This window comes from Gordionus sp. m RMFG-2023, chromosome 1, assembly GCF_954871325.1.
Source record: "Gordionus sp. m RMFG-2023 chromosome 1, tfGorSpeb1-WG-v2, whole genome shotgun sequence".
NCBI lineage: Eukaryota > Metazoa > Nematomorpha > Gordioida > Chordodea > Parachordodidae > Gordionus > Gordionus sp. m RMFG-2023.
In genome coordinates, this window is record NC_088775.1 from 21633673 (window position 1) to 21648679 (window position 15007).

Sequence of the window (15007 nt, forward strand, 5' to 3'; positions counted from 1 at the left end):
AAAAAGAACTAAATTAAATAAGAAAATATATAATATAATTATAAAATTGCAAATTTATATTTATAAAAAAACAATTTTAAAAATTAAAATTTCCGTGATTCACGGGAAATTTAAGTTCACGCCCGGGGAAAATTTTGGGAAGGCCCGTCACGTCCAGTCACGCCTTAGAATTTAAAATTAATTCACACTCACGCCGTGACCCACCGTGACACGATGGGTCACACGTAATTACACGGCCCGCGCCCACTTCTAGTTTCTAGACAATCCAACTGCTCAAATATTGACGCATCTACGATTGAGGATTTTTTTAAAATAAACATTTTTATTCCCATTGTATTGATTGATACATTTTTATTTCAATTAAAGGAAAGATTTATTCATATTTTATTTTAAAAAGATTTTATTTCTTTAAGATTTCTTCATATTTTATTTTAATTTTATTTTCTTTTGCCGGTTGAGTCTAAACTATTGATTACACTAGAAACACGAGAGGATATTAAGAAAATCTCAGAGTTTTACGCTGATGATTTAGTAGGCTCATATGATAAATTACTTTGTGATCAAAATTTGGTATAAATATCGAACAGAATAGAATATTCTTTGAGACCAAAAAATGCTGCAGACTCTTTTCATGTGTAATTGCACTTTAGATTCCCTTCCTAATATCAAAACATTATTAATTATTTTAGCTACCATAGCAATTAGTATCGGCACTAATGAAAGATCCTTTTCCACTTAAAAAGGTTAAAAACCTATTTAAGAAATACCACCGGTGAAAAACGTTTAAATGGATTAGCCCTATTAAATATTTATTAGGAGATTATTCTAGATAAAAATTTGATTATAGCTGAATTAGCAAAATCTCAGAGAAAAGTATCTTTATAAATTTAAATCAAAAAATTGAATATGATTATATTAGTTTAATATATAAAATTTATAATCAAAATTTTTAAATAATAAAAACAAATACATGATTAAATAAAGGAATGTTATTTATGCTAAAATATTTTTATATAATAAATAAAATCTATAATGAAATACTCTCTAAAATTTTGTTATATGCAAATAAAAAAAATTTTTAACATAGCCTAAGATATAATCAAGTGAGTGTTCATAAAAATGGGATGTTTGGCGGGAGGGGGCGGGTTTAATATTTTAAAAAAAAATTCGGGCCAGGTTGGGCCTTATAAATTTTTTTAAATATAAATTTATCAATTTTATGTTGAATTTTTTATGTAAGATAAAAATATTCGATTTTATTTATAGAAACTAGACATATAACATATATCTTTTATTTTGAGTAATTACAAAAATTAATTTATATATTTAAATAAATTTGGGCCGGGCTGCTAAAATTTTTTTAAAAAAAAATTGGGTTCGGGTTGGGCTGGCAAAGCTGTTTAAAAAAAATCAGGCCATGCTGGGCTTAAATAATTAGGTGTGATGCAGATCACTAATTTTTATCTGCTCATTCCGATTTTTATAAGTTTCGGATTTTTTTAAATAAATCATAATTTATACGTTTTAATTGACCAGGGTTGGGCAATATCGCAAATACTTGTATCTTGTATCTTTTTGTACATATTAAAAAAAGAACTTTGTATCTATATCTTAAATATTTTTTTAAAATGAGTATCTGTATCTTTAAATGTTTAATATGGAAAAGACACAGATACTTTATTTTTTCATTATTTTTTGATATATTTAAATGTTTACTTAATTTAAATATTAAACATTTTTTTAAAAAATTCCTACAATTATTAACATCCTAATGATATCTTCCTCAAATTTTTTTATGACAATATATTATTAATATAAATAAAATCAGACACCTGCAGAGGTACCATTTGCATGGCCAGGCCTGGATTTTTTTTTCAAAAATTTTTTTCGGCCCAGCCCAGATTTTTTCAATAAATTTTATTTATTTTTGAGCAGGTCTCTATAAATATATAATAGAAATGGATCTCAAAATGTTTATATTTCTTCTGCTCCAATTAACACCAATAATAGTTTAAAATATAATTCTGAGGAATATACCAAAGCAATAATTTCCTTAGCAATAACTATTGATAAACTACAAGACTAAAATAATTGTAATTATGGGGATTTGGTCCTAATTTTACTTGTTATATAAAAAGGTTTTTAATTAAATTTTTGAGGTATCTGTATCTTAATACTTTTCCCTAACTTTTTACAGAAATTTAATATCGAGTTTCCTCATTAACTAAACTTTTAGCAAAAATAAATTAAAAACTTACTTTCTTAAATCTTAGGAAAATCTAATAAAATTTCCTTACAACTGTTTACTACATCATCATACTAGCGAAATCTCTTTGCATGAAAATATCATAAAGCTATAAAAATTCTAATTCTTAATGACATCTAATACCAGTAGTAAACAAATAAAAGATTTACCTCACAAGGTGTTTAGTTTTATTATGTGATCTAAGAATTAAGATTGTTAAAAAAATATTTATAATCATGCTTGAAGAAATTTAAACTTTTTATTATAAAATCCTTAAATGGATAATATTGGTAACAAATTGAGGAGTGTTTTCGACACTCAAATTTATATGATATTATTTTAGATATTATTTTAATTAATTAATACTGTATGTGAAAAAATTGTTATAATAGTTAATAAAATAGCAATAAAAGATTTTAGAACGTGTTCTGGAACATTAAATAAACATATTTCTATAATGGCTTTATTATATTTTTTGAAAATATAATGGTTATTTTGGTTCAACATCCTGATCTACCAAAAAAGAGCTAGGCCCAAGTCCAAAAAATTGGCATTTTAACAATTGTTTAAATGATAAGAGAGCCATTTTATGGGAAGTCAACTAGGGTTATGATTAATGTCCCTCTTAAAAATAAATGAAGCCTGGCCTGATACTATTTATGGTCAAAAAGAATACACATAAAAGTCCAAAATCGCGTAAAGTGTGATTTCAATAGATCTCATTTTTCAAAAATATATATATGTAAACTTGTCTGATTTGGGCCTTTGATAATTGGGGTAACTCCCTAATTTGATTAATATTTTAAGTCATTGCAATTAACTATCATAAATGCCTTGATATATTGGACAACTGTCTAAGTTGGGTAAAAATCTTGGTCCCAACGGTAACCAAGTTAGACATGCACATGATATTTCCTATGAGTCCATTGTAATTATGATTATTGGTGGCGTTAGATTGGCCATAATACTCAAAGAAAATGAATTTTCTGTGGATATTTTTCTTTTAAATTCCCTTAACCAATTTCTGATCATCCTTATTTTAACCCCAAATTGAGGAGAATGTATGGCATAAAATAATAAATAACGATAAAAAATCCCGTAATAACAATAGGACTTATACTTACAATTTATAGCCTCAAGCAATTTTAACACTGTGTAAAATGAAATGCGATAAAGACATTTTTTAAAAAATAATAGTTAATATATCAATAATTAATTTTTTAAATAGTGTCCAAATAATAATCATGGTTAATTCTACAAGCTGTTTGCTTACATAGCCTTTCAACTTCGTATCGATTATGTGCTCAATATATTTTTTAAAAATATTTATTATAATATTGCAGGCTAATTTTTGAATATAACTTTAGATATTTTAATTTTAAAAAAATAATATATTAAAATAAAATTCACTTCGATTTTTCTGTTATACAGTTAAAGATAACGGTAATAATCATTCCTGATGAGTTACGGCAACTACAATAATTATCTTCTTAATTTTTTAAAAAATTCTATCATATAAATAAGAAAATGCTTTTTAAATATTCTCTAAACTAGAATTTTAGGGGATACAAAATGATATATAATTTGTGAAACTATCATTTTTACTATTTAAAAAAATGAAATAACGTTTTGCCCATTTTTCAACTCTTTATCTGATAACATTGAATGACATCAAGATTTAGGTGATAAATAACAATAATGCCAAGTTTAAAGAGGGCCATTCTAAAGTTTTTATGGAATGACCCATGAACCTAGATACAACCATGTAACGTTCTAATATATAAAAGACAAACCTATGATGGCGGAAAACGACGAAGTTAAAACTACTCTCTTAACCGTTTTTGAGTGTTTGCAAGCTTTTAATAAGTTTAGAATTCCGTTCACGGCTAAATCTATGATCCTTTGATCAGCGGAAATGGGACTAGGGACGGGTAATAATTCTTTATCCTTGTCATTCACCGTTAATTCTTTATTGATATCTTTCGCTACATTAATGTTATCGTCATCGATGTCGGGTTGTTTCGTACTCGCAAGCAATATATTGGAGTCCTTATCCATACTTTCTGCGAATATCGGACCAGCTAAATGAACGACGTATGTGCAGCCTTTCACTATACTAGTATATTTTAAGAGGTGAAATATGAAAATATAAATTTATGTGGAAGTTTATTCCAACTATATCGTATCTTTTATCCATCATAGCATTACTGATAGCAAAAAATAAAAAGTATTTTAAATAATTTCGAGTGTCGAGTTAAAATTTAGAGGATGATTGGTTCATAAATTTTAAAACAAAATTGTTTGCCTTTACAATTTTACTTTGATTGGTTATACTAGATAACCATAACAACTCCTTACCTTCCTTAAAATGGGTAATACTAGGATACTATATGTGGCATTTATTATTTTAGCCAAACTTTTTATAGCTCCTCCCATGGTAATCAGTTTCATTTATTTAATTCTATCTATGCTGAAATAATGAAAAAGATATTCCAATTTTGTCCTAAAATTTAATAACAGCTAAAAATTGAGCGAAAAAAAAATTTGGGTAAATTTATTCAAACAAAAAACATATGTTCATGAAATGGAAAACAAATAATTGTTATATTTTTTCTGTAGGTCTGTTATGAGATGAATACTTCCATATCCTTTTCTAAAATAATCATTTGTATTTTTAGGAAAAAATTCTTGGGTTCTTATGTAATGGCTCTGATTACGGCCCATATTTTATAAAAAACTTTAAAGTTTCACCTGAAACGATTGGTATAAAAAATTAGTTAACCTAGGTCTTTACAATATCAACCGACTTCGAATTAACATAAGATTAAGGAATTACCTAAAGACAAACCTACAGAAGTTTAACCCTTTGGCCTCAGGCTGAAATCATAAGTGGTATTCAAGCCCTCGTAAGACTACGGCTATTGAATTAATTACTACAAATTATGAAATTTTCATTTCAAATAAAAATTTTATTTAACCACATCAAAAAATGTCGACCATTTTGTAAATTAGTCATTATAAAATGAGCACCTTAAAATCTTTAGAATAAATAAGGTTAAATCATAAATTAATCGCAAGTATTCTCAAAATCTCAATCTAATAATTGTGATTGCCCTTTCTACCAACCATTAATTATTGGATAACTACAGTATCCTCTATCGTTAGTTTTTATAATAAAATAATGAAATATCTTATTGAAATTTTATTTGGTCATCCTTTTAGAATACACCCATACCCATAAGATGATTTTGTTTTGTTTTGATTTGATAAAATTATAATTTTTCAAAGTTACAATAATTTGATAATGTTATATTGATAAAATTTGGCACTCTATAAATATTGATATAAATGCTTATTATTTTTATAAAATGCCTTCTTGAGAATATGTTGACAAAAGAAGGTAAATTCACAAATGCAAAATACATATATTTATGAGTCATTATTTATGATATTCGCCTCATATTGTTATACAGTCTTGAATTTTAAAAATTTCCATTTTCAAACCCGATCCAGATTTTAAACCCATCCCATTTTATATTTCAAACCGGTCTGGGGGCCGGTTGTTCCCGATTAATATCAATTCCGCATTGATTCATTCCTTTAGATAATGACTTTATGGTAAATTCCCAATTATAATTACTTCCCATTTCTTAAGTGAAAAACATAAAAAATATTTTATATAAAACACAATAAATCAAATTGAAAGGAATTTCTATTTTGAAACAAGCTTCTTGTCTTAAACAATAAGAGGAATTGTTTGTTTCTCACGTTATAAAAAAAATTGTTTTAATACAGATATAAAATACAATTATAATGTAATAATGGAGTAAATTGTTAATAACTTTTGTTAAAAAGTATTGCAAAACCTTTACACAGTAATATTTTTGTAGTATTATAATCAAGCATTTGGTATTGCATTAGGAGTCCTGCAAGGGGTTGATTTTGGCCCATCCGCCAGCTTATTGTTTTAAACACCTATGGTTTTTTAAATTAAAAAAAAGGAACGCCTGTTTAAATATGTTGAAACCACCAGGCAACCTTATGTTTAAAAATTCTGGGGAATAGAGCCTGGCAAGTGCGTCCAAACCCGGGCTTAAATATTTGGTGTCATGATTAGACCAACTATAATTCGGGAGTAACTGAAAAGAAGTGGAACGGTGTAGCCTTAATTATAAAAAATGATTTACTGCATTTGGTTTAGGACTTCGAGGCTTTTAATAGCAGGATTTTTAGTATTAAACTTAAGTCATTGTAAACCACTGAATAACATTAACGTCTATGCACCGGCGAATTAACTGGAAAAGACAGAGCTTCACTCAGTCCTGCAAAATGATGTAAAGAAGTTTCCGAAGCGCAAAAATTTTATAATGGCTGCGCAAAATTCTAAAGTTGGTTTCCCCGATATTTGAAAACATGATTGTCTAGATACGGCGGAATCTAGTTCCTTACACTCGAGGAAAACTTCTCTTAAAATTATGTAATGATCTCGGGTATATAATAGTTTACTCCTTTGAATTTTCCAAATTTGGAGAGATCTTTACTCTCTGTCCTCAAAATAACTCTTGGTCCATTTTTTCCTTATCCTAAAAACACTTACGAACTGATGGACAATTTTAAAGTACTTCCTTAAATAAATTTTAGCTCGGATCATAAAATGGTCATGTGTATTTTAAATATTGATCTAAAGTTCTAGTACAAAAGGAAAAAGATGATAAAATATAATTTTGAGAAGATGGCCGCATTTCACTCGCTACCACATGATGGATTAACTAAAAACGGCTTAACGGTTGAGGAAGTCGCGAGCATCAAATATAGGTGTTACCCTGGATAGAAAAGGAAATACGATGGAGGATATGTTAAAAAAGATGACGGCATCTGGCTTTCAATATCGCTCATTTAGAAAGATATGGTCATCAAATCAAATATCGGCTTCGCTCTTACAGACTCAACTAGTCTGAAACCTTTTATGCTAAAGAAAACCTATTTTGAGAAAACTTCTTATCACGATATATAACTACCTAACGAATATAAGTTGATATTTACCAAGTTATAAATTTGCTTGAATTTGGTTATATTAATTTTATAATTCTATGGTAAAAACAACGTTACTAAATAATTGCTTTTTTCATTTATGCTTATTTTTTATCTGGCCTTTTATTTTTTTATTTACTGAGTGAGGACTTACTTTCTTTCTATTATAATATCCTTGTCTTATTTTATTGTTGATCATACCCTCATTATAGCAATATTTACATTCATTTATCCTAGATGAAATAACATTAAAATTGTCCCACGAGGAGGATCTTCTCTTCTCCTTTTCCTTATCTTCATTTTCTCTCCTTCCGAGGTTTTATGCATAATCACTAGATATAACATGGTTGGGCTAGTTCTACACTTTTTTATAGATTTCTGAGTACAAGATTTATTGATATCCTTGGTAAAAAAAACCAGCATAATTATGCCATGGATGGGACATGTGAAACTTATATTCACTCATTTTGGGCAGATTCTAGACTAACGTGATTAGATTAAGGTAAAGTAATTAGTCATTCATATTTCATAAAAAAATGAGTTCAATTTATATAAAAATTTAAAAAACACTTTGATAAATAAAATAAAATGAAGGGACAAATGATTGATGACTTTTCATTATTTGTAATTAATTTTTTATTTAAGAAATTTTTCGAGAGTGGCGCATTTGCGCTAACTGTGATATCCAATATTTTTAGATTCTAAATTTCAAAACTATTATTTAAAACACTCACTCTTTCCACAATTCGAAAGAATCGTTCGAATCAGCCTCCATGAAGTCCAAAGATATTTTTTTCCGAAACACTGGTGTTACATCGTCACCGTCAGAAAGTCCCAAATTTTTTTTCAATGCTTGGATTTTGGCTTCGTTTTCGGCATTTTTTCGGTATGTTGCTTTGATTCGGTAGCCTTTCTCGAGCAAAAGTTTAATGACGTGTCCCGCCGTATATCCCGTCGCTCCGGTCACTAGAACAACTTTAAGAAAAATGGATATTATTTTATTTAGTGTTATTTATAAAAAAAATTATTGCTAATTGAAAATATTCAGGGTTTTGCTTGCTTCCTTGCTATTAAAAATTAGGGACTTTGTGCATTCTTATCAAGAAAGGTCGTAAACCAATGTGCTTAAAGATGGTAGTAAATTTTTAAAAGTAATTTTTCAGAGTATAGATACAAAATCTCTTTTATAGAGTAATTAAAATAAATTTCTAAATTTGAAACTAATTGTCAAAATGAAATAGAAATGGCTTAAATATTTTCTTAATAATAATGACCAACCGTTCCTTATTATATCGATTCTTGACTTCTTTAGGTCGTTTAAAATACCTCTGAAATATAATATTATATTGATTAAAATGTAACCTCTAACTCCATAAAGTGACCACTTAATAGTGGTAAGGCTGATGAAAAAATGTTTACAAAAATAAGACAAAGATGCATTTTTTTAAATAAGCGAAAGCAAAATTTTTTTAGAAAAGTACATTTTAGAAAAAACAATAAAACAAAACAATATGAAAAAAATTCGATCTGATCTTTTTATTTCGGTCCGGACTGGCTTTTGACTTTCTATATTTGTAATTAGGCACAACTCAAACTAAGCGAAATGAACTTGATTTCGCATGTCAACGAAAACATAAGTTAAGCCGCCTAAAATTACTTTAAATTCATATATATATTGCCAATGGTCATTTCAAGTTTGAGCCAATTTTTATTTAATTTTATAAATATGTGTTCATTTTATATTGGAGCTAGTAGGATCATAACAAAAAAAATTTTTTATAATCTAATAGTAAAAATGCCGTTGTAAAAAAAATCATCCATAAATTAATCTATATTCTAATCGTTCATTTCCTTTTATCAAAGTGAGATTAAGGCTTATCAATATCGACTCTTTGAAAAATATTGAGTTTTAAAAAAAATTAAATTTGTGCAGCGAGGGTCAATCTTTTTTTAATAATCTAGTGTTTTTTAGGCACAAGAACTATATATTCATTTCTAAAACACAACATAACATAACTTATTTATATCCATTTCGTATGCTTTTTTCTTTCTTTTGGATATTGGGGCTCTTATATTTGACTTATATAGATCTTTCCTTCAATTATTTCAAATCCGAACCAAAAATTTATTTTAAATATGTTTTTTTTCTAATATAATAAAATAATTCCCATTTACAATTTCCGAAAATCAATCTTTGTATATTTATTGGGTAGAGAATCATAAACTCAATTAGAATGTTTTACTCATATTATTTTGCTAGAATTTTTTTAAATCCAAAATGGTGTAATGGATTTTTAAATTTTAAAGTATCTGTTTTTACTGTTTTATAAAATTATTAACAATTTAAACTGAAAATTAAATCTTAAAGGTATAGTATAGTTTCTTTATTACCTTAATTTTCTTTCTTTCCATTTCAGTTATTACATGAAGATGATGAAGAATGGAGAAAGCACATAATCACAAAAAAATATATAAAAATGAAGATACGAAAAAATTAAATGTATTTTTCTTTTTCCCAAAAAAAACTTAATGTAACAAAAATTAAAATGTGAAACGAATATTTCTAAGCAAAGTTGCTAAATTTAATTTAACTTTTATACTGTTTCAAAAAACAATCATAAATTATTTTTTTCAAAAATAAATAAAAATCTATGATTTCATAAGTGGTGTTATATCAGATTAACTATTTATTTAATAATCCTCTCAAAAAAATATCACTTATTTTGCCCGCCAACACTAACTGAATTTAAAAAATTTTCTAAATAAATTATCTAATAAAATAATTCTAAATTTTAAATAAACCTTAGAGAAAAATGCAGTTTCAAAAAATGTTTTATTTTAAAAAAAATATGAGTTCATCTTCAAAGATTTTTTGTGCATGAAAATTAGAAAATATTTACGTATAAAAAATATTTGGACATTTTTAGATATTATTTGATCATTTCTTTAAAATAAATAGAAGATTTTTTTCACTCTGGAAAAATTAAATGTTTTTGTTTTATCTTTGTTCTTTCCTTTAAATCATATAATACAAAACAAATATAATGTAGATTTTGAGTAAAAATGATAAAAAAATGGATCAACATTTTTTTTTAAATTTCCAGCTGATGTTGACAACCTCATCACATTATTTAAAAATTTTAATCGTTTAATGATGTTGCTTAATAGGTCAACTCATGGGATGTTCAACTGAGGGAGATTCCTTAATTGGAAGAAATATATTTAAAATTAAACAGTGTGAAGTAAAATGTAGGATTAAAGGAAAGAAAAATATGCCTTAGGGTTAATTGAAGGTTTGAGAGATGATTAGGGTTAAAATATATTAAAAATAGTTTGATTATAAAAATGAATAGAAATTTTAAATAAATCCGCTGCTTAACGGCAATTTCCTTGAATTGGACCCTAATCTGATTAGATGGCTGAAGGGCACTAAGATTTTGAAACTGTGTTTAAAAATTTGAAAAATGACACTGACTTAAAAAGGCCAAATATAAATGAAAATATTTTTTAAAAAAATAAATGGTGTTAAATGATATTAAGGAAAAAGAATAAGGATTATCTGATTCTTACATTTATATTACTTAATAATTTTATTTTGTTTTGCTAATAAATCCATTGGCATAATTGTTTTAAAATAACAATTTACATGGAAATGTCGTCGGCCATCGCACAGGGGTGAAACACCCTGATCAAATAACAAGTTTGCTATTTTATATGTTTCTATACCTCAAGAAGTGGCAATTTGGGGCTCAGGCCCCACCTATGAACCCCTGGAGAATTGTTTTTTTCTCTTTTTATCACACCGCAAAATATTTCGGGGGTAATTTTATTGCCATTATTTCATTTTTTTGATACCTTTTTTTAAATAATGTGACTTTACAAAGCAAGATTTCTTATTAAATATTTTTTTACCAATGTCAGGTGTGTTTTGATTCTGATGAGAGGAAAAAGATTAATTTTATATTTCCTCAATATGTTTTGACAATCCAGGATTTTGCCATGATGGGGGGGGGAGAACTATTAGGTGAATTTTTCCCCATAAATTTTGTTGAAGATCTTAAGTCCATTTATTGTAGGCCTTTGGCTATATTAGATTTTTATAAAAATAAGTTTAGGTTTTCACTTTTTCTTTGTTAAAATGCTTTTTTCTAAAAATTTTGAATTATAGTCTTTATTTTAAATGGTTAATAATTTTTACTAATTTTACTTTAAAATCCTTCCTTATAATGATATATTGTATACATTGTTTGGGGAGAGGGCGGTGGGGGTGTGAAAGGGGAAAAATTTTATTGGCTTAAAATGATATTTAAGAAAACAGGGCGATCCCCCCTCCTCCCATTGGCTACGCGTCTGAATAGGTCTATAAAACGAAATATTAAAATTATGAATAATTTATTTTATATCATAAGGAAAACGAAAAGATATCCTAAATGAAAGAATCAACATGGGCATTTTACAATATAGATATTTTTTATAATATAATGCATAGGTAGGTAGACATGTGCGCAGATGGAATCGGCGGCGTTTCGCCTTATATAGGCGATCAGCGCGCCCCGATTTTTAAGCTGCTGTTTAATTTGAAATAATTTCTTTGAAATAAAGTTTATTTTTCTAAAATATGATACATTTAAATAAAATAACATTTCCATAAAAATTAATTTTCATTTATAATATAATTTATAAACATTAATGATTTTAAATTATAAATATTAATAATATAATAGCAATAACATAATTATACGCCGGACCGCCGCTGATTAAAAAGTCGGTGGCGGCGCGCCAATATCTTTTTCACCGGAGGCGTGGCATGACTAAAATAACCCGGCGGTGGCGGTGGCTTTATAGGTAAAGAATTATTAATTAGAACTAGAAGTGGTAGAAGAAGTTTTATTTTTTAATGATAATGCCCATGCATAAAGTATAGCAAGTGCTCTTGTTCGAGGTCCAATAATTGTATTTGTTTAGTCGATTAGGTTGGTCGTTGAATGCCTTCCAACCTGAATTTCGGTCATGTCGATTAAGTTACGTAAATAAAAGAAAAGCAAAAAAAATATCATTTCATCAAAACAAGCTTTTCTAATATTATAAGTGGTGGTCATGTCAGGATCATACAATTCTAATCAAATATATAATATAGGGAGGGGGCGTGGTAGAGCAGAATTAGGCTATGTGGAGGTCGCCAAATTCTGGTTCATTAATTTTATCAGTTATATTTCCCTTCTAGCTAATTTTGAATTGGGTTTCCTTTGCAGCTTGTAAATTAAATCTTTTAAATGGTTGCCACCATTTTTGCACTGGGCCGCCAAATGTTTTAGCATATGCCCTATTTAAGGGTGCATCCAGGGCCCTCTAATATGGTATTGCTTCAATCTATTTTATAATTGAATCTTGTACGTAGTCATCAGTTGACTTCATTGGCCTGGAGTGGATCTAGAGGGATATGGGTTTATCTTTTAACATAGGATCGAATAGGCTCGATCACTCGTTTTTCTAAAAACAACTGTTCAATTTGATTATAAAAAATTAATGAAGTATTATTTAAATGTTAACAATATTATTCTTTTTAAATTTGGAATAGCCTATTCGCTTTACGTATATTATATTATTTTATTCTTTATAGACAATTTTTTACTAGGAATAACATAAAAGATTATGGTTTGTGAGCCATAATTACCATTGGTTATCTTTTATTTAATATCTATCATATGATTGGTTGAATTTTATTAATTATAAATAATTTTTTGTTGAATGACATTTTTATTATAGAAAATTATTTAGCCATTTTTCGTAAAAAAAATAAATAAAAAGAAAATGGACAGGATAAAATTTAAATAAAAGGAAGGAAAATTGGGTAAAAATCTTTATGAATTATAAGGATCTCGTGCAGATTTGTAATTTAGATATTTTTCCCATTTGTTTTTCTATCTTTTCCATTCGTTTTTCTTACTTAGATTGCATATTTTATGAATTGTAATTTTTTTTAACAGATGCTTCTTTCTAGAGGTGGGCGCAGGCCGTGAACTTAGGCGTGACCCAGCGTGTCACGGCGTGAGTGTGAATAAATTTTAAATTCCAAGGAGTGACTGGGCGTGACGGGCCTTCCCAAAATTTCCGCGGGCGTGATCGGGTGTGAACATAAATTTCCGTGAATCACGGAAATTTAATTTTTAAAATTGTTTTTTATAAATATATTTGCAATTTTATAATATTATATATTTTCTTATTTAATTTAGTTCTTTTTTAAAAAAGAATAATTTATGAAAACTAAAAATCTTCCTCATTTTATAAACAACATCCGGTATCATTTTGTTAGTTCTATTTTCTTTTTATGTTTAGGTGTTTTTTATCGCGAGACTTTATGCTAAATTTTGCTAAAACATTTTACAGAAAAGTCAGTTATATTTTATTTGTAAAGATCTTTAAATGCAACAGAAAGTGAAGGATTTTACAAGCTAGGCCAAAAGATAAATGTTGGTGTTACATATAAATAACAAAATATAAAAGTTGTGAACCGGAAAACTCTCATGAATACTATAGGTCCAAAAATATACCATGAAATAAAATTTAAGATTAAAAGCATGATCATTGTCCATAATCAGGTGACTATAAAAATCTAAGTTTTTTAACCATTATAAAACATATTATCATTATTAATTAAAAACATTTGTTTTGGCCACAAGGGCAATGGATGGAAAAAACGTCAAAATTAATAGTGTAGTCAATTTATTTTAGGAGAATATACAGAAGTAGAAAATTACTTAAATAAATGTTTAGTTGTGAGTGATAGAGCAAATCTTATAAGTGCATTCAAAGATGACGAAACGCTAGCATGTATATGCCATATACTAAATAATATTATGCATTATATTTTTAACAATTGTTTAACTGAAATAGCCTTAAATATAAATGGTGTAAAAAAATAGTACAATATTTCAAACACAGCTAATAGCAAACTAAGCCACACCCTTAAACAATATGTAATAGCGAGAATAACGAGATGGAACTCTGTATATATCATGATACAGAGTTTCTTAATATCATATTCTGAAATACAGGTGTACTTGTTTAGCAAGCAAGAATTAAATAGATTAGCCACAATTGATATCAGCATCATACGCGAGTTAGATAAATTTTTATCAATATTTAAAGAATGCTCGGATAATCTGAGAGCAGATTCTCGTTCCACAATATATAAAGTTTGTCTATGAAAACAAAAATTAATAAAATTTTGTTAACCTTCTCAACGTGATACAATAATAATAATAACCTTAAAATACAGAACAAGATTTCATTTAAAAGATTATTATGCAGCCACTATAGTAGGCTTAATTCTAGATCCGAATTTCAAAAGACTTAAGTTTTTAATAAAAAAAGAAAATGATATATATAAAACAATCTTAAAAAAATGATATAAAATTAGATGATATGCATAAGTCGATGCCAACTACCATTTATAACTTTTCTAACTTATCCTAAACTCATAAAAACCCGTATATTCTAAATGATCAATACCAACTATCACTTTCCTAATTCATCTTACACACATAAAAGACCGTATATTTCTAGATGATTCTGATGAAGAATCAACATTACCGATGAAAGCTGTGAGGATGAACTTAAAAGATTCATATAAGATAAATAACAAGACAATATTTTGAAGTTTTGGAAGCAGGAATATTCATTTCCTTTTTTGAGAAAATTATAGAGTAAAATTATGTCAGCTGCAAGTTC

At 27.4% G+C, this 15007-nt stretch overlaps 1 protein-coding gene across 2 annotated transcripts in view; it reads right to left on the reverse strand.

Moving 5' to 3' along the window:
* The window catches only part of LOC135922988 (putative uncharacterized protein DDB_G0277255), a 64262-nt gene that overhangs the window by 18068 nt on the left and 31187 nt on the right, over positions 1 to 15007 (reverse strand). For both annotated transcript variants that reach the window (XM_065457562.1, XM_065457561.1), the window contains exons 2-3: positions 8011 to 8251; positions 4039 to 4361 (exon numbers count right to left, since the gene is read on the reverse strand). In XM_065457562.1, coding sequence (XP_065313634.1) covers positions 4039 to 4361; positions 8011 to 8251 — 564 coding nt within the window. The remainder of the gene's footprint in view (positions 1 to 4038; positions 4362 to 8010; positions 8252 to 15007) is intronic.